The sequence below is a fragment of the Mesocricetus auratus genome, unplaced genomic scaffold (genome assembly GCF_017639785.1).
Source record: "Mesocricetus auratus isolate SY011 unplaced genomic scaffold, BCM_Maur_2.0 Super-Scaffold_100676, whole genome shotgun sequence".
Classification (NCBI taxonomy): domain Eukaryota; kingdom Metazoa; phylum Chordata; class Mammalia; order Rodentia; family Cricetidae; genus Mesocricetus; species Mesocricetus auratus.
In genome coordinates, this window is record NW_024429266.1 from 166,545,891 (window position 1) to 166,573,545 (window position 27,655).

Consider the following 27,655-nt stretch of genomic DNA (forward strand, 5'->3'; position numbering starts at 1 on the left):
GTTACATAGTCATGTAACTACACATGGCAAACAGATGATACTATAATTTTATTTCACCATGAGGTTTATAGCTATAAGACTTTGCCTATAGGTATGCATGGATGTATTTGTTTCTCTATTTTGGTAGAGAGTTTAACTCCAGGTCTTTTGTGTGCTAGTAAATTATGTCACCAGCCATATCCCGAATCCAAGGATTTTTTTTATTTATTGTGTATGTCTTTATTTTGTGTGTTTGTGTTTGTGTGTGTGTGTATGTGTGTGTGTGTGTGTGCATACACTTGTGTGGGGGTATGTGTACATGGGCATGAAGGCCAAAGGCCTATACAAAGTGTCATCATCAGTAATTCCCACCATAATCTTTGAGACATGGTATGTCACTGATCTTGGAGCTTACTAATTCAGCCAGACTTTCTGGGAAGGCTGTCAGAAAGACCCTCCTGTCTCTGCTTCCCCAGCACTGTAGTACAAGGCAGACACAGTTGTACATGGTTCATATCCCGAGTGCTGGGGATACCATGTTGTGAGTGTTGAACGTAGCCAAATTCAGAGAGTAGAAAGAAGGAAAGTAGAAATTAGAGGACAAAGACAACATAGGTGAGAAAAAATTTTATAAAAGGCAAAGGGTAGGAAGTGAATGTTACCAGGGACTGTGTAGTTAGTTGGTTGAGGGCTGCTAACTCTGTTGAGAATATGAGTCTTTTTGGAAAGTATATAGAAATAATGGTGATCTAAGTTTGTCGATGGTCCTAATGGCATTTGATTTTATAGATGAAATGGTAGACGTTTCAGGTTCTAATCTCTGTAAAACACAGGTCCTGAGCTGAGTTGGTAACTCATGTTCACACTCCCAACATGGTTATCCTCAGACTGAATAACAGTGAATTTGAGTCCAACGTAGGTTAAAACTAAAACTAAGACCATAGCCTTTAACTACAAATCATCTTATTCAAAACCAGAAAATCTAGTCACATAATATGTTCTGCTCATGGTATCTGCCGCTTGTTTGTTGACCAAATAGCTGTATTTGTTTAACTTCACAAACTGATTAGAGATTTAAGACAGAGAAACTTGTGAAATTTCAGATTGGTAGATTTCAGAGTACTGTAATACCAGCAGACTTTCAAAACTCAGTTTGTGTGCATTCTCTGTGTGTGGCTGCTGTCACATAGTTCCCTGGTTGCCATCTCAGTGGCACAGCATGTCAGCTTGATAAGTTAAGGAATTTTTCCTGCAAGAGCTGTCGTGTCCCTGGATGGAATAATCTAGGGTACCTGTCAATAATAACAAGCACATACTTGAAGAATCAATCTCTTCCATTTTAATATTGTAGCCATGTGCCAATGAAACAATGATTATTGCATGATGAAGTCTCCTGTAGGAAAACTGGATGAGGTAATAAATCCAAGCCCTACTAGTCTGTCACTGGAACACAATCTATAATGACATAAGGAAGGGAAGCCACATGGAGGAGGAAAAGCTCATGCAGATTGGTGAAATTAAAGGGTGTATTTAATAGAATGGAGATAAACTTGTAGCTATGTAAATAAAATTTCACACTGTTCCCTTAAAAGTGGTTTCTTCTGGTTCTTTAAACTTTGGACATTTTTATGCACCTATTTTTTCTGTTGCTTGGATTTCCAAAGTTGAAGCAATCAAACATTCTTTCAACAGATGTGGCTAGAACCAAAGGAATATGATTTGAACCTAAGCAAATGCTCTACATATTAAATTAAATTTCATTGGTTGTGTTTTTCCTTCTGGCACAGTATAGCTCAAGCAACTAGTCTATTGTAATTCTGGTTTGGATATGGAAACATATTTATATTTCTATGTTCATGTGTCCTCTTTTGTGGGCAGCTTTAGTACATTGATAGAAATTAAATTACTTTCAAAAAAGAGTAATACTGATATTGATGCAACCATCTGTGGGAGGTAGTGAGTTTTAATCCTTGGTTGTATGCTATTGTCTATATACTTTGAATATCTGTACAATTCCTTGCAATTCCAGAAAGCCTGGGGAGAGATAACCAAGAACTTGATCCCTCCCAAGGTTGTCTTTGAGGAATGGTTCTTAAACTCTTCTCAGGTCTTTCTCTGCACATTCCACCTCTGATTGTCTCACCTTGTGTCCAAAATAAGGGAAGGGCCAGGCAGTGATGATGCATGCCTTTAATCCCAGCACTTGTGAGGCAGAGGCAGCCACATCTCTGTGAGTTCGAGACCAGACTGATCAACAAGAGCTAGTTCCAGGGCAGCCTCCAAAGACACAGAGAAATACTGTCTCAATAGATAGATAGATAGATAGATAGATAGATAGATAATAAATAAATAAAAAGAAAAGAAAAGAAGAGTTGTGTCCAAAATATACAATGAACTCAAGAAGCTTGCCACTAAAACACCAAACAATCCAATTAAAAAGTGGGGTGCAGAACTAAATAGAGAATTCTCAATAGAGGAATCTAAAATGGCTAAAAGACACTTAAGAAAGTACACAAGATCCTTAGCCATCAGGGAAATACAACTTAAAACAACTCTGAGATATCATCTTATACCGGCCAGAATGGCTAAAATAAAAAAAGCCAATGACAATGTGGAGAAAGAGGAACACTGCTCCATTGCTGGTAGGAGTGCAAAATTGTACCACTATTTTGCAAATAAGTATGGCGATTTCTCAGGAAAATGGGAATAAGCCTACCTCAAGATCCAGCAATTTCCCTTTTGGGCATATAACCAAAGAATGCACATTCATACAACAAGGATATATGTTCAACTATGTTTATAGCAAAATTGTTTGTTATAGCTAGAACCTGGAAGCAACCTAGATGGGCCTCAACTGAAGAATGGGTGGAGAAAATATGGTACATTTACACAATGGATATTACTCAGCAGAAAAAAAAACAATCAAATCTTGAAATTCACAGGCAAATAGATGGAACTGGAGGAAAATATACTCAGTGAGGTAATCCAATCACAGAAAGACAAGCAGGGTATGTACTAATTCATATATGGATAGTAGACATAGAGCAAACGACTACCAGTCTACAATCCACACCACCAGAGAAACTAGGAAAAAAGGAGGACCCCAAGAGAAGAACACATGGTCCCCTGAAGAATGGGAAGGAAACAAGAACACCTGAGCAAATTGGGAGTATGGGAGGAGAGAGGAGGGAGATGGGAAGGGGAGAGGGAGAAAAGGGGAAGGAGGAGAGAATAGGAGGATTGAGACAGAGGAGGAATAGAGGAGGACAAGAAAGGAGATGCCTTGATACAGGGAGCCAGTATAGGTTAGGAGAGAGGTCTGGCACAGGGGAAAAGTTAGGGGATCCACAGAAATAATCCCCATTCAGAATCTAGGCAGTGGTGGAGAGGCTGCCTTTGATGCCCTTCCCCTATAATGGGATTGATGACTACCTTGGTTATCATTTCTACAACCTTCATCCAGTAGCTGATCAAAGCAGAAACAGGCACCCACAGCTAAACACTGAGCCATACTCCTGGAATTCAGTTGCAGACAGAGAGAAGGGATGAGCAAAGGAGCCAAGACCTTGCTGGAAAAACCAGCAGAAACAGTTGACCTGCCCTAGTTAGACCATAGAGACCCTAGTTGTAAAATGGGGGGAGACCAGCATTGGATCAAACCAAACCCTCTGAATGTGGGTGCCAGCTAGGAGATCAGGGAAGTCTATGGGACCTCTAACAGTAGAGTTAGTGTTTATCCCTAGATCACAAATGGACTTTGGGAGCCCATTCCCAGTGGAGAGATACTATTGCAGCTCAGGTACAAGAAAGAGGGCATAGGCCCTCCCCCAAATGATGTGATGGACTTTGATGGTCCCCTGCAGGGGACCTCACTATCCTTGGGGGATGGGTGGGGGTGGGTTTGTGGGGAGTATGGGAGGATGGGAAGGGGAGGGAATGGGGGGATTGATATGTAAATAAGAGTGCTTCTAAAAATAAAGAAAATAAGGAAAGGATGCCTCTGAGAAATTTCAATATTCTGCCCAATAAGTAATAGAAACACCTTCCTAAAGTTATGTAGATTTGAGTCCCAGTAAGATGCTTCAGTCTCAACTGTTTTCTTCTGATCTGGCATAATGGATCATCCTGAGTCATTGTCCTATCCAGGACTAGTGCCCTGAACCACAGTACTAGTGGTGATGCTCCCAAAGCAGAGGTAGATTACTTTTGAAAAGGAAATTTCAATGGAATTCCTGTTGTGAAGGTCTCCCCAGCCCTGAGGTTTTCAGTTTCCCGGTTTGGTTGAGTTGCCCCCACCAGCTCACTTTAAAGGTATGTTCTTATAATACTTCTAAAGTCTGGACCCGGGAATCCATAAGCAGTCAAAATTTTCTCATGGTCTGAAATATGAAAGTTATTTTCACAACACTATGGAGATGATTAGGTCAATTGATAACTTTAGTCCTTTGCATATGTGCACAGGATTTTTTTCAGAAGCTACATGACAGTGATATAACATAAGGCTGCATGCAGAGAGTCCTGTTCTCTGATATTAAGGTATTAAAGGTATTTGCAAACATGTAGAACCTGCCATTTGGAAGTGGGGTAGATAAAGGAAAATAATACATTATCTCCTTTGATATCTGTGTGGAACTGATTAAAGAAATACTCAACTCCACAGATGCTCAAATACCTTATATTAAATGGCATAATATCCCAGAAAAGTTCTATACATGCTCAAAGAAAAAAGGAGATAGTTTATCCTGGATCCAAATATAAATTATCATAGCCCAGCAATGCAGATTTATGTTATCCTAGTTTTTATAGTAACAGAACCAAGAAACTCACAAATGAAAATTCTTTTCAAGTATATTGTTGAATATACCAAGAAGACAGTTCAGAGCAAAGGGGAAGGGGGCATCTCATCTATAGGTTTCAGAAACCATCTAATGACATTCTTTACCTTTGGGTTGGTGGAAGCTAAGGGCATGTTCATAGATCCCAAGTCACAAGGAAGTAATGTCAAACACAAAATTGCATGATTGATGCTCATTAAAAGAGCTAATGATAACTTGACTGTAGATGAGCAGCATGCCAATCTCTCCACAAGCTCTGAAGTTTAGATCAGTTAATCAGCTGTGTAGAATATTCAGTGTAGACTGATATCATTCTAAGAGCTTGAGTTCATACCATCAAACAATAAGCCCTTCTATGTACAAACTGTACAAGGAAAAATTGGATCTTGATTTTCATAATATCTTTCCATGGGGAAGTCACTCATTCTGGTTACCTGATAACTTACAAGGGAAAAATAGGAGAAGAAATTTTCACTTGAATCAATAAAAATTCCTGTAACTATTTTTGAATCAGTATTATGTGCTAGGTCTTGGGTTATAAAAATATTATGGTCTCTATTTAACTTTTATTATTATTTTTTAAAAAGATGGTGTCACTCTACACAGCCCCAGCTCTTCTGAAACTTGCTGCTTCACAAGGGTGGTTGTCAAAGACACAGAAATCTGCCTGCCACTGCTTCTTGAATGCTGGAATTAATGGGGTGCACTTTCATGTCCAGGTGGTCTCCAGTTTATTTGATTGTTTGTTGTTTTTGTTTATTGAGACAGAGTTTCTCTGTTTAGCTTTTGGAACCTGTCCTGGAACTCACTGTGCATACCAGAGTGGCCTCAAACTCAGAGATTGCCTACCTCTGAATCTGGGAATAAAGGAATGTTACCACTGCCCAGCTTTGGTCTTTGGTTTTTGAATGAAGTAATTTTAAACTAAGAACAACTGTCCTCCCCAATTGCTGCAGAAAAAAAGTGAAATAGATCTAATTTCAATAAGACTTTTACTCTAAAACGTTTTAGTTTTCTAATTCACCAAGTTTATTGAATAGCCATAAAGTATATTTTTACCTCCACAGTTGTAAGGCATAAAACACATTTAAGTATTTCAAAAGTAGTATCCTTTAACATGAAGTTCAGTTAAACCACCCTGGATTTATAATTATTGCTGAGATCAAGCTGTGGCCTCCCCTGGGCTCTATCCCATAAATTGAAACAACATACACCAGGTCTAGTGTTGATGTCAGATAGTTTATTAACTGTGATTGGGGTTAGGAGTAAGCAGTGGCCAGAAGGACCCTTTCAGTGGAACACTCGGGGGAGAGTGGACGAAGAAGAGAAGCTCTGTGCAGAACTGCATGTTGAATTAGGGTTTATGCGACTTTCCCTGTCTATGTACAAAAGGCTTCCTGAGGCATTTTATCCTGCCCAGATGATTGGCAGGGCCATTTGGATTAACTCTTCTGGGAGAGGGCAATGGTATGTTTTGTTCTTTAACAGAAAGCCACGTTCTACCCAAGATGACAGATATAATTTAGGACCCATTCTTTTGACTAAAAACTTCTTATAATGGCACAGATTTTAAAAGAATTAAAGAAAGAAAAGAAAGTCTACAAAAATAGCCATTCTTTGCCAGGAGAAAATAGCCTTCCCTTAATACACATCAAAGCTCTCTCAACTGCACCTCACCCCAGCCTTTCATATAGTATTTCAAGTACTGAGGAGGGGCCTATTGTAATATTGTCCCCTTCCTTAACATTGTATGTTACTATAGAGCAGGAGGGAGTGTCTAAAGTTCTGATCGTGCAGGAGGGAGTCCATCTTCAATGACCTTCAAGACTACTCATTTCTAACTAGCTACCACACAATAATGATATAGGAAAATCTCATGTGTATGTACCTTTAAAGTGCTCAGTAGCTTTTAAAAAAGGGTAAAAAATTCCCCACAGAATAAGAAATATTTGCATTCTTCTTGGTCTTGTGCAAGGATTTTTAAATTGATGGCTATTTGCTTCAAAATTAGGCAGGAAATCAATCCTAGAAATTATTGTGTATGTAGCTCAATTCAAGAAGTTGTAAAATATTATTCCTTTATCCCTTTATGCTGTTTAGTTGCTATTTCATTCTTCAGAGTAATAACAAAATAGTCAACAAAGCTGGAAATGCATACTGATCTTGAAGATTTGTTTTGGAATTGTTTCATAGTTCATGTGGCACATAATTTTGCAGCAGTAAATCTCCTCTTTAGGGAAGAAAACCAGGTCATGATTCATGATCTACGTGTATTTCAGATGGTTCTCTTCCAAAATATGTCATTGGGTAATTAGTCCTCCTGTTCTTAAGCAAAAAATTATGCTAATCTCTTTAAGGCCCATATGTAGTGATGAGAAAATATGTAGCTAATAGATGTTAGTATTTTAAATAATAAAGATTCTTTCAGTACCAAGAGAAGCATTGAGACAAATGACACATGAAATATCCTTTTGTAACTCCAGTTACTGGAAGCCGAGATAAGGGATCCAATAATCAATCACTCACAAACTAAAGACATTTTTAATTTTAGAGAGTTGCAAAGAGGTAGGGACCAGTGATCACAGCAGTATAATGAAAGTGTAACTCTCTGGTTTCCTATACCATGAACAATAGGAAGATACCTGTAAGTCCCTACCATAGCTTGGCGCTTTTATGTGCTAGGAATGTAGAATTCAGTGAAAGTATTAGATAGGTTATAAACTTGACTCAGATTTCCTTCAGGAAGTAAATTACATAAATATGTGGCTACTATATTTTGAATCTCTATAGTGCAAGGTCTGATAGGTGGATGGATGGATGGAGATATAGATAGACTAGTCTGAGTTTCACTTCTGTTGCTATGATAAAATATCCTGAAAAAAAGTAAATAAGGTTAGGAGAGAATGGGCTTATTTTAGTTCAGAATTCCAAATTACAGTCCATCATTGTGTAGAAGTCATAGCACAGCATGAGCTTGAAACAAAAGGTCATTTACCTCAATGGTCATGGAGCTGGGAGGGATGGGTTAATGCAAAAATACTAGTGTTCAGCTTAGTCTCTGAACTTTCAGCAGTTTACAATCTCCTGCCTAGGTAATGGTGCCACCCATGGTGAGAGGGCTTCACATATCAATTAGAGTAACCAAGATGATTCCCTACAGAAATACCCACAGGAGAACCTAATCTGAAGAAGCCTCCTTTGAGACTCCTTTCCTAGGTGAATCTAGATTTTTGTCAATTGAGAAAACAAACAAACACAGATGGATAGAAGAATTGATAGATGAAAAGTTCCTTACTTTCTTTTCTACTGCCATGAAGAGACAACAGGATCAAGGCAACTTATAAAGCATTTAATTTAGAGGCTCATGGTTCCACAGGGGTAGACTCCATCAATATCATAGCAGGTGACATGGCAGCAGGCAGGGATGCAAGGTGAGCACTAGAGGAGTAGCTGAGAACTTACATGTTGAGACAGTAATGATGGTGAGTGGGAAAGAAAGAGTGATAACTAAGAATGGTGTGAACTTTCAAATCCTCACAATCCACCAAAGTGACGAACCTCTTCTAACAAGGCAGCATCTTTCGATTCATCCCAGACTGTTTTACAAACTGGGCCAATATTGAGCCTATGGCAGCCATTCATGTTAAGACCACCACAGATGGGCAGAAGACACAAACACACACACACACACACACACAACAGAGAGAGAGAGAGACAGAGAGACAGAGAGAGACAGAGACAGAGAGACAGAGAGACAGAGAGACAGAGACACACAGAGAGAGGTGCTTGAGTATAGTGATGAGTGATGGAACAAGTGTTTTTTTTTCCAGACAGGAAGGATAAGTGAAAATCTCTAACAAAAGAAGTCAGGTCTACATTTAGAACTTAGCATGTCTTATTCCATACTTATTCTGAAACTGTATGTAAGAGACTGTAGATAAGCAACCATATATTCGAATTATATCAAATATTTTGTTCAAACACATTACACCATCAGTATCACGAAGTTTTTATAGTAAGAGAACAAAGAAAGTTAAAAACCAAAGCATTTTAACAAGAAATTGGTACATGGTCCAGAAAGATGAGTTCATGCCTCAGAAGCCAGATGATCTGAGTTTCATTACTGCAACTCCCTGAAAGAGACAAATGCAATTGTCTATGTCTAATCATCTCAAAGTGAGATGAGATGTGGAGTCTGGAGAACTGGCCAGAAACTTGTGGTGGATCAGCCTGGAGTATACACTGCAGCACCAAAATCAAGATCAAGCACTCTTCTTCAAAACAAGGTTGGGAATAGAGAAATGTATCCTAAAAGGAAGGTGTTCTGACCTCTACATGCATAAGTCAAGGCATATAAGTATCTGTACGTGAATGCCCAATACTAATAAATACACAAAGAAAAAAATTGAGGAGTATATGAAGCAGGTATGTTACACCAAAGTGAGAAATTTCTGCTCTACCTCGGAAACTGTCTAGTGGCATTCTTTGTTCTTAAAGAAATACTTATTTTTATCACACACACACACACACACACACACACAAACGCACATATATATATATGTATATGCCTGAATGTTTTTTTATGTTTACCACATGCATGTCTCATATCCCTGAAGGATAGAAGAGGGTGCTATATATTCAGGAACTGGTGTTACAATTGTCAGCCTATATTTGATTACTGGGAACCAAACCCAGATCTTCTGTAAGAGCAGTAAGTACTTTTAGCCACCGAGTTTTCTCTCCAGCCCCTGATGTTATTCTTAACCTTCCATCTAGGGGGAGTTAATGTTCTATTTGCACCTTCTAAAATGATTTACCTGATAACCATCACGTGTGTGAAGTTAAACCCAGGTGAACAATAAACAGTTATTAAGTCAGTAAAAAGTTAGTTAAAGATAATTTGGATCTTGGCCTGCAGTACAGCATTCCAATTGTTCACAGACAGAAGTTTTCTGTAGAAAATCAGCCATGTAGAGTATTTCACACATACATGGCTTTTTTTCTGAGAAACTCAGTTAAGACCCCTTAGATCTCGTATACTTACTTAAAAGCTCTCTTAACTATGATGGTGTTTTAGAATACACCAAAATATGGGATATTGAAATTTGAGGAAATAATGAAAGCATCTGTAAGAACTAGATCAAATTCTTCTTTCCCCTTCCCCCTGAGGCAAGTCATAAACCTTGGGTAATATTCCTTTAAAGGAGGTGACGAGACCCTACTTTTTAGAGGAGTCCTGCCCTAAGACCAGGGAAACAATTTAATCAAGTGGAACCAGCAAGACACTGCACAAAAGGACTTGTCAACTTCCTGCTTTTTGGTTACTTATGTAACTGGTATTCTCCTTCAATACTCTTCATGACATAAACACAGCTTACCTTAGTTTTTGGGTCCTCATTTCTGATGGCTCTTGTGGCTTATTACACAAATCTATATACTTTTCTGTTGTTGACTTGCTTTTTCTTGTGAGCCTTTAGTTATTAACCTTGAGACAGTTGATAAATATTTATCCCAAAATCTAGAACTATAGGTTCCCCTCCCTATATTCCTCCCAGTTCTACTCACACCTCCCTTCTCCCACAGAACTATGCCTCTCCCGTTCCCTTTCAGAATAGAGCAGGCTTGCCAGGGACATGAACTAAACACAAGTTGCCGTAAGTCTAGGCACAAGCCTGATCAAGGCTGGATAACCAACACAGTAGGAGGATAAAGGATCCTAAGATCAGACAAAAGAGTCAGAGACACCACTCACTCCCACTGTTAGGAGTTTCATGAGAACACAGAACTACACAACCATAACATATATGCAGAGTACCTAGCCCAGATCCATAAAAGATCCTTGTCTCTTCAGTCTCTGTGAACCCCTATGAGCACTGATCAATTGATTCTGTTGGCCATTTTCTCATGGTGTCCTTGACAATTCTTTCTCCTGCAGTCCTTCCTCCCCCTTTTCCTCATGGTTCCCCACCATTTGCTTGATGTTTGGCTTAGGGTATCTGTATCTGATCCTGCAGCCATTTAGCCCAAAATAAACACACAGACCACAGACACTTCTGTTAATTGTAAACTGATTGACTAATGGCTCAGGCTTCTTATTGGCTAGCTCTCTCTTAATTATTATTCCATTTATATTATACTATTTGTTGTCACAAGGCTGTGGCTTACCCATAATCCAGCTTATTACTCCTTCAGCAGCATGACGACTCCCTGGTGATCTCTCTCTGTCCCTCTCACCAGCATTCTCCTCATCTGGTAGTCCTACTTATACTACCTTCCTAGACACTGACCAATCAGTATTTTATTCAACAACCAATAAGAGAAACATATATACAGAACATCCCCCATCAAGCTCCCATCAGTTTGTGAAGGAAAATCAAGATATTTTTTCTCTCCATTCATTACCTACCAGCCACCAAATGTGAGCAGAATGTGTGATACCTCACACACCATTCAATACCTATGATTCCATTCAATTTTTGTACTGTTTAACTGGAGTTAAGGTCAGATCCTGAAAATTCAGGGCTTATTGCAAGTAGGTTGTCAGCATGCTCGAGATGCCTTTAACAGATCGAAACTCTTGAGACTTCTGATTCATCAGCTGCAGATCACAACTTACTACAGTGCTCATCCAGGATTCAATTATTTACTAGAATGGCTCATAAAATTCGAGAAAGTCATTTACTTATGTTTACTGTTTCATTACAAAGGATGATAGTAAGAGAATCTATGAACAGGTAGATGGAAAGGACATCTGCAAGAGTAGGGAAAGGGAATGGAGCATGCTTGCCTCTTCTGGACAACCATCCTCTAGGCACCATTCCTATTCAGTAGGACAGATTCTCTGAAAACCCTGACTTTTCATTGAGATACTTTTGCAGACATGAAACATTAAATATTTGACCATTGACCATCAAGTCAACTTTGAACCCTTCTTATCAGAAGTCTAGAGACAATCTTATTTACTGGCTGTTTTCCTTGGCAGCAAATCCCCATTTTGAGACTATCAGGATGCCCCAGATTTTGGTCATCCATTTAGTACATAAAAGACTTTTACCACTTTGGAGAGCATAGAGATTTTAGGGACTATATGCCAGAATTGGTAGGAAGAATACATACGTGTATGTATATATATATATATATATATATATATATATATATATATATCATTCCATTTCAGAGTAGAATAGTTTCTGTGCAATCTTTGAGAAATGATAAACTAAAACAAAGGAAGTAATTTTCTAAAGGTTATGCAACTAGAAAGTTGAGCTGCTTGTTTCAAAGTCTAGATTGTGTGATCAACTTCTTGGCCTGTGTAGTTCTTTGGATTTAGAAAATCATGCTGAGAGAAATGTCTGGACTCTGCTACTACACATTCTGTTTGTCCTCCATTTTCTGCAGAAATGTGTGTGCAATATACTTCCCCTATATCAACAATACAGCTGTCAAGTAAATGGCAGACACTTATAGGAAATATCAAATTTTAAATGTTCAATACATTTTATATTATGTCACAATGACATAGCACATTAAATAGTTGTAGAATGTCAGAAATTGGCATAATAGATGACTCAGAATCATAGAGTAATAGGCTACCATTCTAACTGTGCCAAGTTTCTGTTGATAATGGTGAAACCTGGAAATTTCCATTTCTGGTACTACACACTGCCAACACATTGACATTTCCTGTGTGGTTACCCAATGGAAATCCAGGAAGGAATAAAACCTACACATCACAATCAATCACAATTTTAACTTTGCTGAAAAGCTACCTCCAGTTGGTGATTATTAATTTAGAGCATTGCAAATTCTGTCTCTATGTTTTTGTAAAAACTAACATTTCAGTGATGTCTCTCTTCACCTTTGAAATCTATATGTTTTGAGAATAGTAACTTACAACCCACAATGCCAAGTAACGGTCCTTGAATATTGAAAGATGCCACTTATTCTTATTAGGCACAACAGTACTCACTCAGAGAGTGTCAAGCCAGCTCTCAGAGAACCTATCAGAAATTGTGTATCCATGTACCATCTCCAGGTTTTATGAGTAATATCTTCAAACAAAAAATACTACGCATAACCGTAGAAGGATTTGCTGCCTTAGAGCATAGAAGCCATTACTGTGGCACTAGAAGCTTGCTATAACAAAAAGATTTATCGCATAATCTACTAGAAAGACCAGCAGCTGTTAAGGTCACAATTGTTGCCCCAGTCAGAACTATTCCTTTGCCCAAATGTAGATTGTGAATTTAATGTTTGAGATGTGCAGAGCTCAATGAGTAGATTGCTGAACTTCAGCCTCCACTGGCTCTTTGTCTGTCTCTTTTTCTCTGGCTTTCCTCCAACTCACAATTCTCCTGTTCCACCCCCCATGTGCCTGGATTAAAATGATTAAATGTGAGTATCAACAAGCACATCTTTATACATATCCTTTTTAGAAAATACATTTCAAAGTCTGAGAGTAGATTCTGATTTCTTGTTTTGGTGTGCGTGAGTGTATATGTGCGTGTGTGTGTATGTGTGTGTGTGTGTGTGTGTGTGTGTGTGTGTGATATTTAAGGAAATTTTGTGTAGGAATATTCAGGACTTTAGCTGATTTTAGCTTTGAAGTCACAGAATGATTTCAAATTCAGTGTTTTCTTCGGTTTCCATAGCAACAAACGTTTTATTTGCAAAGTTTTTCAGTTACAAAAACAAGATTTAAGAAGCCTAATTTTTGTCTTTTTTTAATACATTAGAGAGATAAGAAAATACCAGTTCTGTAAGTAATTTGAGGAATGACAGGTCTCTACTGAATAATACCCTCAAATAAAGCCAATATCTTGCGCCCGTGACATTTTTTTCCCTTCCTATAAATGCAGCATCCAAGTCTCATGGATGTTTATCATTTCTGGTTACTGAATTGAAAACTATGTTCTACCATCAACTATTCAGATAGCCTCACTTTGTTGTCCTGGACCATATTCAGACTGCAGCATCTGTTTTAGTCTCTCAGATGAACTGCCCTAATAATGATGCATCAGAACAATCAGTAAGGCTCAGAATCTCAAGTTGCTCACCTTACAAGTGTTGATCCATTCCCATTTCTGTTCTCAGTTCTCTCCATACTTTAAGTAGATCCACTGATCTCTGGGCCCTTACATGTCACCAACCCCTATTTACTCATGAGAAATTTCCCAAGAATTAGTCCTCAATAAATGGCTATTTAAGTCATACCCTTGAAGGTTATGGTGCCTGAGTACCCTTTCCAGGAAAGCTGCAACTGTCATCTCAGGGAAAGCCACTGCTTGTTAGTTAAAATTGTCAGCTTTATGATTCAGCAAAAATAAATAAGACATTTCCCCTGGGGTAATGGCTTTTTTTCACTTTGTGGAAACTGCAGGGACCCTTGTTATCAAGATATAACCATAGGCTAATGGTGCCACTTATTGTGCCTAGTGGAAGTCCCAAGGATGTGATTATCTCTTAATAACTGGAAAGCTGGTTATGCAGCATGTTGTAGTTCTTACTTTGAGTATGTGTGGGGGAACCCATTAGTGATCTCTGTGGTTGATATTATTCATTGTGATAATGGTAAAATAATCAAGTCACCATTTGTTTGCTTGCAGCTAGACAGAATGATTAGAAATGCATTCCGCTTCCCACTGAAAAATGCATTGAAATATAGTCTCTTGCCTAGTATTAGTTTAATAACCCTAATGTTAAAAGTAAATTATGTCAAGCAAAGATAATGAAAATTTCAGAAATGCACATGGATAATTTAACGTCTTCATGACCTTTACCTCCTATGGAGAATTCAGGTTGGGTTTTAACTACCTGTGAAGGAAGTAAATACCCATGTGAAAAGCCTGCTGATTCAGTTATAGAAAATGCCATCAATAACCTAAGCCAAAGAGGGTAGACACAGGAAAAGACCTTTAAATAAAATGCCCTTTTCCAGTATGAATGGATAGTCAATGGCAACCTTTTTTTTTCTGCTTCATTTTACCCATTCATGCTCCAGTCATATTAACAACAGTAGTATCATTTATTAAACAGATTGTTTCCATATCTTCTCCCAGCATTTTCACAAGGAACTTTCAAGGTCATTAGTATTTGTTCCTTTTGCACTTGAAGGAAATGAGATTCTAAGAGATTATACAAATTGGTTGTATTCATGAAGCAGTTCCTTGCTGAAACTTAGATTCAAATCTGGCTTCACTGCCCATTTTATTCAGAGTCCAAAGAAACACTGTTTTGGGTAATTAGGCACAATTACAGGAGATTAGCAACATGATATTGATACTATTTTCTTACATTGTCAAGTAATTGTATGTGTGATACCACTGAGAGCAACCTTACATATTGTCTTTCCAAAATTAAAACCGGTGGAGACCTGGTCTTTGGACCATTTGATGCAGGATGACCTCCAATATGCTGTATAGTTGAGGATAACATTGAACAGCTTATTCTCTTGTCTCTATCTCTCATATATCGGTATTCTGGGCATGTGCCACTGTACTGTGCTTGTACCGTGTAGAGCATCAAACCCTAGGTTTCCTGACTGTAAGGCAGGCACTCTGCAAACTGAGCCTTGTCCCAAGCACATTTTCCCAGATGACCTTTTTGATTTGTGGTTAAAATATATATAAAGTTAAACCACTTGAAAGTTAACAGGTTAAAGTCTGAACATGAGTCTAGAAAACAATACATTTTCTCTACCTGAATGTCTCATTCTTTCCTTAAAACTCTATACAGTAGAAATGATATTATGTCCCTACTTTTAAGCCTGAGAAATCAGAGTTTAATGAGAGTGGGGGGTAATAAATCTTTCCTTTGTCCCATTTGAAACTGGCCAATCCAGAATAACAAATGTAATTCCTTTCCCACATAATATATAAGAAAACATGAAGAAAGTCTGTGTTTCAAGAAATTTAAATAGGTGTGTATCTTTACTGCTTCATCTCTGCACATGCTGACATTTGTGTGATGGAAATTTATATTTAAATAACTTTTTCTAATGTTAGTAAGCTACTCAATTTTTTTCATTGAGGCCTAAACAAGCAATTCTTGATTCCTAGTGACAGCCTTCTCAGCACCAACGTCAGTGTCCTAAGAAGTGTCCTTGGAAGAGCAGAGCAGACAAAAATACACCGCAGAAGCAGAACTCATTCGTGAAACATGTCCCTTTGTCTCAAGTTGTGAGTTGGAGCCATTAATGTCCCCAGCACACTTGAGGAGCCCCTATGGTATGCTGGGTTGTACGACTTCAAACTGTACATAAGACAACAAGAACCATACTTTCCTGTCATAGGAGGTAGGGTTGGGAATGATGTCAAATATTGTGGTAGGAACATATACCAAATAAAACAAGTGTCTGGGAAGCATAAAATATATTATGATCCTGAAATACTAGTATTTTAGTAAAGGAATTTTTATAAATAAATACTCCTTTACAGTTTAGCTACCTTTGAAGATTTCTTCCTTTGCTTTGTATAGTTTGATGTTAGTACTTTCATTTTTGTCTGCAAATCATATGACATCAAAGAACTCTATTTTTTTCATTAGTGAATATTTTCTGGATTACAAAATGAAAGGAAGGCTTCCAGAGAGATGTCTCAGTCAGTAAACTATTTTCCTTGCAAATACAAACGTGACTGTAGTCTCCAGAAGCGACATGAAATAGACAGGGCATAGTGGCATGCACACAGAGGCTTAACGATTCCTAGGCTCACTGGCCAGCCTGTTTATTTACTTGGAAATTTCAAGGGACCCCACTGGTAAAAATAAAAGAAGAAGAAAGAAAAAAGGAAAAGGAAGTAAGGTCAAGGGAACCAAAGAAATGAGTCCTGGGGTTGTCCTCTGGCCTGCATTCAAGCATACACATGTGCATCTGTACACTCTCACACATGCCACATGCATAGCTCACACATTACTATGCACCCACTCATAGCAGAAAATAGAGGAAATATGAGAATTATTAGCTTATAGCTGGCTGTGGTTACAATTGTTCATTCAGGAGAATTTCTCACTCTCCCTCTCTCTCTCGCTTTCTCTTTCTCTCTCTCTCTCACACACACACACACACAATATTGCTAGCTTTGAGAAGGATTGGTTTTTTTTGGTTTATTTCTGATTATTGATTTCCATACTTTCAGTATCTTTAGACACAAACTAGGGATCTCTTTATATCCTCAGTCATTCACTTATATAATACAAAGCTATAAGTAGGTAATTTAAGAAAGGGTATACAAACTCCATGGCAGACACAATGATAACCACCTAGGAACAGAAAGCAACAAAATACCTAACCTTAAATATTCTTTACTTAATTATTTTTTGCTTTTTAAAAACTTTTTTATTACTTTAATTTTAAATAGCTTGCTTCACATGTCAATCCCAATTCCCTCTCCCTCCCTTCCTTCCACACACCCCACTCCCGTCACATTTCTCATCTTGTTCCCAATCTGTCTAGGATATCTTGCCTCATCCTTTTCTCTGGAGTACCATGCATGTCTCTCTTAGGTTCTTTCCTGTTTCCCAGACTCTCTGTCAGTGGAAGTGCAGACTGGCACTACCCTGATCCATGTCTAAAATCCATATATGAGTAAGTACATACCATGTTTGTCTTTTGGTGATTGGGTTACCTCACTCAGGATGATTTCTTTAGTGCCATCCATTTACCTGCAAATGTCAAGATTTCATTGTTTTTTTTTCTGCTGAGTAGTACTCCATTGTGTAAATGTCCCACATTTTCTCTATCCACTCTTCATTTGAGGGGCATCTAGGTTACTTCCAAGTTCTGGCTATTACAAATAATGCTGCTGTGAACATAGTGGAACAGATGTCCTTGTTGTAAGAATTTGCATCTTTTGGATATATGCCTAAGAGTGGAATTGCTGGGTCTTGTGGTAGATGGATTCCCATTTTTCCCAAGAAATCTCCATACTTATTTCCAAAGTGGGTATAAGAATTGGCACTCCCACCAGCAGTGGAGGAGTGTTCCCCTCTCTCCACATCCTCTCCAGCATAAACTGTCTGTGTTGCTGTTTTTGATTTTAGACATTCTGACAGGAGTAAGATGGTACCTCAGAGTTGTTTTGATTTTCATTTCCCTCATAGCTAAGGATTTTGAGCACTTTCTCAAGTGACTCTCAGCCATTTTAGACTCCCCTATTGAGAATTCTCTATTTAGTTATGTATTCCACTTTTTCGTTGGATCCTTTGGTGTTTTGGAGATTTGCTTCTTGAGTTCTTTGTAAATTTTGGAGATCAGCCCTCTGTAAGATGTGGGGTTAGTGAATATCTTTTCCCATTCTGTGGACAGCCTTTTTGTCTTGTTGACTGTGTCCTTTGACTTACAGAAGCTTCTTAGTTTCAGGAGGTCCCATTTGTTAATTGTCGATCTCAGTGTCTGTGCTACTGGTGTTATGTTCAGGAAGTGGTCTCCTGTATCAATTCATTGAAGAGTATCTTCCACTTTCTCTTCCTAGAGTTTAAGTGTGACTGGATTTATGTTGAGATCTTTGATCCACTTGGACTTAAGTATTGTGCAAGGCGATAGACATGGATCTATCTGCAGTCTTCTGCATGCCAATATCCAGTTATGCCAGCACCATTGTTGAAGATGCTTTCTTTTTTCCATTGTGTACTTTTAGATTCTTTGTCAAAAATCAAGTGTTCATAGGTGTGTGGGTTAAAAACAGTGTTTTCAGTTTGGTTCCATTGGTCTACCTGTCTATATTTGTGCCAATACCAAGCTGTTTTCAGGACTACAGCTCTGTAATAGAGCTTGAAGTCAATATGGTGATGCCTCTTGAAGTTCCTTTATTGTATAGGTTTTTTTTGGCTATCCTAGGTCTTTTGTTTTTCCATATAAATTTGATTATTCCTCTTTCAAGGTCTGTAAATAATTGTGCCTGAATTTTGATAGGGATTGCATTGAATCTTTGGACTGCTTTTGGCAAGATTGCCATTTTTATTTTGTTGATCTTACCAATCCAAGAGCAGGGGAGAGCTTTCAATTTTCTGGTATCCTTTTTGATTTCCTTCTTTAGAGACTCAAAGTTCTTGACATACAGTCTTTCCCTTTTTTGGTTAATGTTATCCTCAGATATTTGATGCTGTTTATGGCTATTGTTAAGGGTGATGTTTCTCTGATTTCTTCCTCAGCCCATTTATCATCTGTATATAATAGAGCCACTGATTTTTTTTTGAGTTTACCTTGTATCCTGCCACTTTTTTGAAGGTGTTTATCAGCTCTAGGAGTTCCCTTGTGGAGTTTTTCGTGTTAGTTATGTAAACTACCAAAATGTATCCCCTTGATCACCTTTTGGTGTCTTATTGCTCTAGCTAGAACTTCAAGTGCATTATCGAAGAGATATGGAGAGAGTGGACAGCCTTGTCTTGTTCCTGATTTTAGAGGAATTTTCCTCCATTTACTTTGATGTTAGCTGTTGGTTTACTGTATATTGCTTTTATTATGTTCAGGTATGTTCCTGTTATCCCTGACTTCTCTAGAACCTTTATCATGAAGGGGTGCTGGATTTTGCCAAAGGCTTTTCTCAGCATCTAATGAGATGATCATGTAGTTTTTCTTTGAAATTTGTTCATGTGGTAGATTACATTGATAGATTTTCTAATGTTAAAACATCCCTGCATTCCTGGGATGAAGCCTACTTGATCATGATGGATGATTTTTCTGATGTGTTCTTGAATCCGATTTGCTAGTATTTTATTATTTTTGCATCGATGTTCATGAGGATAATTGGTCTACAGTTCTCTTTCTTAGTTGTGTCTTTGTGAGGCTTGGATACCAAGGTAATTGTAGCCTTGTAAAAAGAGTTTGGCAGTGAGCCTCCTGCTTTTATTCTGTGGAATACTTTAAGGAGTATTGGAATTAGCTCTTGTTTGAATGTCTGTTAGAATTCTGCACTGAAGCCATCTGGGCCTGGGCGTTTTTTGGTTGGGAAACTTTTGATGACTGCTTCTATTTCATTAAGGGTTATAGGTCTGTTTAAATTGTTTATCTGTTTTGATTTAGTTTTGGCAAGTGATATCTATCCAGGAAATTGTCCATTTCCTTTAAATTTCAAATTTTGTGGATTATAGATTTACAAAGTATGCCCGGATGATTCTCTGGATTTCCTCAGTGTCCGTTGTTATGTCCCCCTTTTCATTTCTTATTTTGTTAATTATCATTCTCCCTCTCTGTCTTTTGGTTAGTTTGGACAAATGTTTGTCTATTTTATTGATTTTCTCAAAGAACAAACTCTTTGTTTCATCGATTCTTTGCAATGTTTTCCTGGTTTCTACTTGATTGATTTTAGCCCTCAATTTGATTATGTCCTGGCGTCTGTTCCTCCTGGTTGAGTTTCCTTCTTTTTGTTCTAGAGCATTCAGCTGTGCTATTAATTCTCTAGTGTGACTGTTCTCCAGTTTCTTCATGTGGGTATATAGTGCTATGAACTTTCCTCTCAGCACTGCTTTCAGAATGTCCCATAAGTTTGGGTGTGTTGCGTCTTCATTCTCATTGAATTCCAGGAAGTCTTTAATTTCTTTTTTTTATTTATTCTTTACACAGGGATGGTACAATTGTGCGTTGTTCAATTTCCATGAGTTTGTAGGGTTTCTGAGATTTGTGTTATTGTTGAATTCTAATTTTAATGCATGGTCGTCTGATAAAATACAGGGGGTTATCCTAATTTTTTGTATCTGTGGAGGTTTGCTATATTTCTGATTATGTGGTCAATTTTAGAGAAGATTCCATGTGGCACCAAGAAGAAGGTATATCTCTTTGTGTTTGGGTGGAATGTTCTATAGATGTTTATGACCAGTTAGGTCATAACTTCTATTAGTTTTTCTGTTTCTTTGTTTAGTTTCTGTCTGGAGGTCCTGTCTGGTGGTGAGAGCGGAGTGTTGAAGTCTCCTACTACTAGTGTGTGAGATTTTATGTGCGATTTGAGCTGTAGTAATGTTTCTTTCACGAATGTGGGAGCCTTTGTATTTGGGGCATAGATGTTCAAATTTTATCTTGATGGACTTTTCCTTTGATGAATATGAAATGTCCTTCTTCATCACTTTTGATTGATTTTAATTTGAAGTCTAATTTGTTAGATATTAGGATTGTTACCCCTGCTTTTTTCTTGGGTTTGTTTGATTGGAAAATCTTTTCCCAACCCTTTATTCTGAGGTAACTTCTGTCTTTGATGTTGAGATGTGTTTCTTGTATACAGCAGAAGGATGGGTTCTGTCTTCGTATCCATTCTGCTAGGCTGTGTCTTTTGATAGGCAAGTTGAGACTGTTGATATTGAGGGATATTAAGGACCATTGATTTATGATTCTTGTTTGTTCTTGATTTATTGGTAGTGGAGTTATTGTGTGTAAGTTGTCCTCCCTTTTGCTTTTGGTGTTTGGTAAAGTGGGATTATCTATTGCCTATGTCTTTGTGAGTGTAGTTATCTTCATTGGGTCTAGGTATTCCTTCCAGCACTTTCTGTAGAGCTGGATTCATGTATACTTATTGTTTAAATCTGGCTTTGTCATGGAATATTTTGTTTTCTCCATCTGTGGTATTTGAAAGCTTTATTTTACAAATCAGGAGATATGGCTGCTTTTCACATTGCTCACATGCTAATTTCAAAGCCTCATTCCTCAGGGGGCCAGGTTAAGTAAATGAGTTATTTCCTCTCAAGTGTTATCTAGGAACTTATTTCTCTAGTCTTCTCAAAAAAGTAGCTTTGTATGTTAAGAAACTCCTACTTTATATACCCCAAAACCTCAGTGTCACCATTCAAATACCATAAAACAGAGAATTAGCTTAGTACGGAATTACTATTAGTTATGGAGGATTCCAAAGCTCTATCCAATTCAAATGAAAGTTCCATTTCAGTGGGAAGTCCTTTCCTGGTGGTGATACATCTGCAGGTCTTCATGAGATCAGTTCCAAGTCATTCACTCTCCTCTAGTTTTCTTTGCAAGATTTTGTTTTCTCAATTACATTCATCTTTGTCTTCTGATCTCATGTTCCCTTCCCGTGTGTGTGTGTGTGTGTGTGTGTGTGTGTGTGTGTGTGTGTGTTACAGAACAGATATGTAAGCTAGAAGTCAACCTGACGAATGAGGTTCTCCCCTTTGTCAGTGTGCATCCCAGTGGATCAAACTCAGGTGTTCAGGCATAACAGAAGGCGCCTTTACCTGCTGAGTCTTCCTGCCAGTGCACACTCATTTCTTTCCTTTCTTGCTCCCGTTCCATTCTGCCAGGTACTGTTCTTTGCTAAGTGTCAGCTAGCTAATTTCATAGTCATTCTCTTGAATGTGAGGCCACCCAGCACATAGGTGAGTTGCCTTGGCCTGGACAAGAAATTACAAACTTCAAAGTGTTCTTATGATATTTTAAAGTGTGTTCTTTCAGTCCTCACTTTTCATTTCATAGGTTAAGTTTATTATTCATAATGTAGTGAATAAATTATTACCAATGTGGTCACCACTTTTAGTAGCTACTAGACTGTGTCAACTGCATAACTAACCAATCTGTTACTACTTAGTGATTGAATTGAGAATTAGAATAATTCTGTTTTGTTGTTGCTTTGCTTTAAAATAGGGTCTTGTGTTTTCCACACTGACTTCAGCTCACTCTACTAGTTAAAGATGATCTTGAACTTCTCATACTATAGTCACCTCCCAAAAGCCCTGTATTAGGGACATGCACTACTACTATTCCAGTCTTAAATATTCTGGTCTCAACCCTAGGGGTTCTGCATGGAAAGCAATTGGGGTACCTGATGTGCTCCATCCACAACACTTAAGTAATTCCTTCAGGGTGTATTGCATTAGTACTTCTCATGCATAGATAAAACTGAGGGTCTTATCAATAAAGAATTGTGGACAATCATATGGCTACTAAATATTGAATCATGCAAACAATTTACAAGAACCTGAACAGTTAAAGAAAAATATTTTAATATAAACACAATTCAATTTTAAGTTATTATTTATTTTTATAAATTTAATACTCACTTTGATTTTGTTCTACAAATGCATATGTGTGCCTATATATGTAAATAGATATATGTACTTATGTAAATGTGATTTGTTTTGTAATTCTTAAAAGAATTTTAGCCAATATGTGTAGGGATTTTGAGATTAAAAGCAATTCTTCTGTTACTGGTTGATGGTTTCAATAGTTGAAAATGGTTCTGAAACTAAAAACAATGTAGAGCCATACTAGAGGCTATCCTTAGTATGATAATATTACATCTATTAAAATTAATTACTGAATTTCTATAGACAGTCATACATATGGTGACTGACCACATTCAAATATAACAGATTGTGATGTACTTGTGATTCAACTATATTGAATATAGGAGAATTTTTCCTATCCCATAAGTACCATTTTGTTATATTTGGCATAATCATATGTGGAATGTTATAAATGGAAATATATGAGAAAGGGTAGGAAGAGTGTTACACTCTGCCCAAATCAAAAATAGTAGCAACAAGGGTTTAATCCTTATTCTCTGACTATCATCTTATGACCATTAAGAGAAGTTAAGTATTAAGAACAGAAATGAATTAGTTTGCCAAACAGGTGAAGCTATGCACTGAAGTGATGGTATATTTATAGTTAATCAATAAAATACATTATTTTATGTCTACTAATTATAATATACTTAAATATGTCAGAATGCATTTGGGGTAAATAATATTTTGTAGAAGGACACAGATTGGAATGAGGACCTGTGATAAGTTCGACACATACACACACACACACACACACACACACACACACACACACACACACTTACAGTACTTTCCCTGAAGATTGCTTGATACCCTGGGGTGTATTAGCTGAGTTGTAAACTAACTAGTTAAATTGTTGACAACTTATTGATTGAATGACTAGTCTGTAGGTATTTATGTTCTTTTCTATGCTATGCTATCATTTCTCTGTTAATACTGTCCAATTGTACAGTTGGTTGCAAGTATCAGAAGTCGATCTGGTTCTAGGACAAGCCAGATACAAGAGTAGGTTTTTTGACTTGCTATGATAAACTCTACTGGACTTAATAAATGCAGAGATTTTCCCCTTAATGCTTATACACTTGAAAATATTTTTGAGTGCCTATGCTCTCTCTTTACAGAAAATAGTACTATAAATATTTTATGTTTATACATTTTCATAATAACATTTACAATGAATGAAACAACACAATTACTTTACTTAGAAGTGGTGTGTTTTGGGTAGAAACTAGATTAGAATATATGGCACACATATGTATACACAGGTGTAGTACTTTGGAAGTAGATATATAGTGAGTACTTCAGGAATTTAATGATCTGTGGCAAGACTCCTTTCACAAAGTTTAACTTGGAAATTTTGAGATAAGACATGCCATAATTAAATGAGGAGTGATTCTTGTTGTTTTTGTTATCTCCATATTTTACTTACTCATTTACCTAAAACAACCCAACAAAACGCCAGACAAGACATAGCTTAATGTTGAGTTTTGTTACTTTTAAAGTTGTCTGATACACCTTCTTATGCAATATTTGTTTCATTGAATCCAAGCAGCACAAAATACAAAATATTAACGGTGTCTAATGCCACTCAACTGACATGAAGACTTCCTGAACTGACAGGTCAAAACATTTGCTTACAGAGACACAGCAGAGGATCAAATCTGGAAGCTCAAGCCAGCTGTATCTAATTATCATTTCCTCCTAATTTAATTTTACAAGGGATAATATAATAAATATGAACTACATCCAAGTCTTTGTTGAACAGTGTGTTAACTTGTACATTCTGTTTTTATTATAGGGATTATTGGCACATAGTAACTCCACAGCATGTGGCTCTCAGAGCTGCCCTAAAAGGTAAGCTCCCCACAAGGGAAGATTTTCTTATCTGTACTTCATCTTGCTTCGTATTCTTTGTTTCTATGGAAACATAGAGAGACAGTGATTTCTAAGTGATGCCATGAGCTTCTTTTAGTAGCTTTTATAGCTATTGCAGTTAATTAAGTTAGTGAAGTTACATAAATTAATGCTGGAATGGGGCAACGGAGACTGTTTCCATTGCTCTGGAGAAGATACTTGAGGTAGACTTTCTGGTTGTCAGATTACTATGGTGGTACAAAAACACTAGAATGGTGTATTGCACAAAATGTATTCGGAATGAAGTAAAATTGTTTTGCATTGTTGCCCAATAGTTTTACAAGACAAGATGTTTTTTAGAAATAAAATAATAATTAAGTCCTACAAACATGTATGCAGGAAGCATGTATTTTACATGATAAAACATAAACAATGTAACTCAATGTTAACAGTGCTTGCATTTCTTCTTTGAGGAAAAGCATACCTAAAAAAGCAAAACATTTTCAGTTACTGAAGGTGGAGGAAGGAGGAACCAAACCCCTCTAGTTCCACATATTACAGATCAAAACTGAAGTATCTGTCCTATCATGCTGACTACAAACACCCTAAGGAGACTTTCTTTTTTCCTAGCCTCTGGAAAATTGGCGATTGCAGAATTGCTTCACTATAGCACATCCCAGTTCAATTTCCTGATGCAAAATTATGTGTCTAAAATTTTTAATTTCAAAAAGAAAACGTTGAATTGTTTAGCCAACATTTGAAAAAAATTTTATATTAAAGGATATTTCCAAACTTATCTTACAAGAAATAAGAATGGCTTTGTATTTGGCATGCAATCCCAGAGGGCAAGACTGAGTCGTAGTCAATACTGCTCCTTGCATCTGATTTCCTATCATCTCGTTTTATATTTTGCTCTATACACATCGTTACCTAGCACATATGTTAAGCATCCTCATTATGCACAGGCACACAGATAGATGGAGTAGGGATTCTTAGCACAGTTTCTCAGTGTCTCTGTTGAAACAAAGATCTTTGGTGCACTGGTTGAATGGACCATTTAATTGTTGTCATCCTATGTCCATTACCTAAGCACCAACTTCTTTTAGTCTTCTGTTCACAGAGCTGAACTTGAATTCTTGCTTCAATATTTGATTAGATAACAGTTTTCCCATCTTAAAAAATATGAGATGACAATATTATATAGGCTTTTGTAATGTAGGCTTGCTTCATCAATATTGCAAATATAGGTTAGCATATATCTAGGGAAATAGAGGACATTTGTATTATTCCTCTGGATCATACAGATTAGTTCATCTTTAGGCAATTAAAATGCAACATGAAATGAACTGTAACTATGTTACAGTATAGGTGTACCTTGAATAAACTATAAATAAAAAGCCTTATGCTAAAGATAGTTAATATTAAATGTATGGAGAAGTAAGAATGATAAACACCATTATTAAGTGGTCTCTAGAAACAAGGAGAACATGAAAGACCTGGCATTTCATTATGACAAGGTTTTTGTTTGGTACTGATGAAAATATTCTGAATTAGATAGTGTTAATGATTACACAACCTTGTAGGCACACTTAAAGTTACCTGGTTGTCTCTGAATAGTGAGTTTTATGGTATAATATTATATCAGTAAGGCAATGTGGAAATGTGTATTTTGAGTAGACAAATTCTATCTTCAACTATAATGATGCAGGAGATATATAATAAAGTCAGCAGACTATTTTTTTCAAATCAATGCAACTAGCTTCCTGAATGTTCTGACCGGCCTGTCCTCCAAGGATAAAGAACAAATCCAATTGCTTATTGTCAGGATCTGTGGTTCCATATAAAGGTGATGAAGTTTCATTATGAGTGATGAAGTCAGAGACATTGATGATTCAAATGCTTCACCGATTGCTGCTTCTAGCCTCAGTTTCCCAAAATCTATAAATAAGAATAACATTAGGGATTTTGTAGGTTTAGGAATCATGAATGCCAAATACTTGCTGTGGTGCCAGGTCCTCTGTAATTGATACTTTTATAATTAGTATTATTTGGTTGTAAATATTAGGCTACAGCATTAGATTCTTGGCAGTTTGACTGTTCCACTGTTGGCTTGTCTGTTACTAGCATCTTGGCCAAAAAGAAAAGAATGGTTAGAATTTCTGTTAGCTCTTAATGAATTTAATCAGCCCCTGAGGGGCTTTTGATATAGCAGAGAAATATTTAACAGGAGCAAAATTTGTATTCATTCTGTTTCTCTTCACAGCTGGCAGAGCCTGCCCTAGTAAAGATAGTATTACCTGTGCTGAGAAATGCATTAACATATCATGAGAGGGTGTTAGAACTCAGAAAACACATCCCTGTGGCCTTGTGTTTCTGTGTTTGTTCTACCTAATGTAATTTAGAATTTAGACTGCTGCCAATAAAAAACAAGCCACTGCCTGACAATGTGCAATTCACTAGTTTATCATTTATTCTTTTTGGGCTTTTTTGAAACACAATTTTTCTGTGTAGCTCTGTGTGTCCTGAACTCACTCTGTAGATGAGGCTGGCCTCTAACTCAGAGATTCAATGGCGTCTGAGTCCTCAGTGCTATGATTAAAGGTGTGTGCCACCACTGCCAGCTAAGAAGTGAGCCATTATGAGATTTTTATTGGTGTTCCTTATTTTTCCATAAAGGAAATATTGTAAAGAATAAAAAATAACATTGTATTTAGAAATTAAGTTGAAAAAATTCCTAGTGTGGATTATATTGAATTATATTGCATGTATGTATTCTGAGATACATATTAAAATATTACAAATAATATGTAAAATTGTTAATTACAAGCATGAAAAATTCATGATCAGATTGTGTCACTTGGTCCAGTTTTTGCTATTTACTTTTATTTGTGGGTAATGGAAAGGATGTTGCTATGTTGCATTTAAAGAATATTGGGAGAATTTGGGTTGTTTCTTTTTTCTACAGTAATCTTCATAAAGTCAATATA

General features: G+C 37.1%; 1 protein-coding gene across 6 annotated transcripts in view; it reads left to right on the forward strand.

Annotated features, from left to right (window-relative positions):
• The window catches only part of Cntn4 (contactin 4), a 1,002,315-nt gene that overhangs the window by 209,663 nt on the left and 764,997 nt on the right, over positions 1-27,655 (forward strand). For all 6 annotated transcript variants that reach the window (XM_040739337.1, XM_040739329.1, XM_040739331.1 and 3 more), the window contains one exon: positions 24,613-24,668. In XM_040739337.1, coding sequence (XP_040595271.1) covers positions 24,613-24,668 — 56 coding nt within the window. The remainder of the gene's footprint in view (positions 1-24,612; positions 24,669-27,655) is intronic.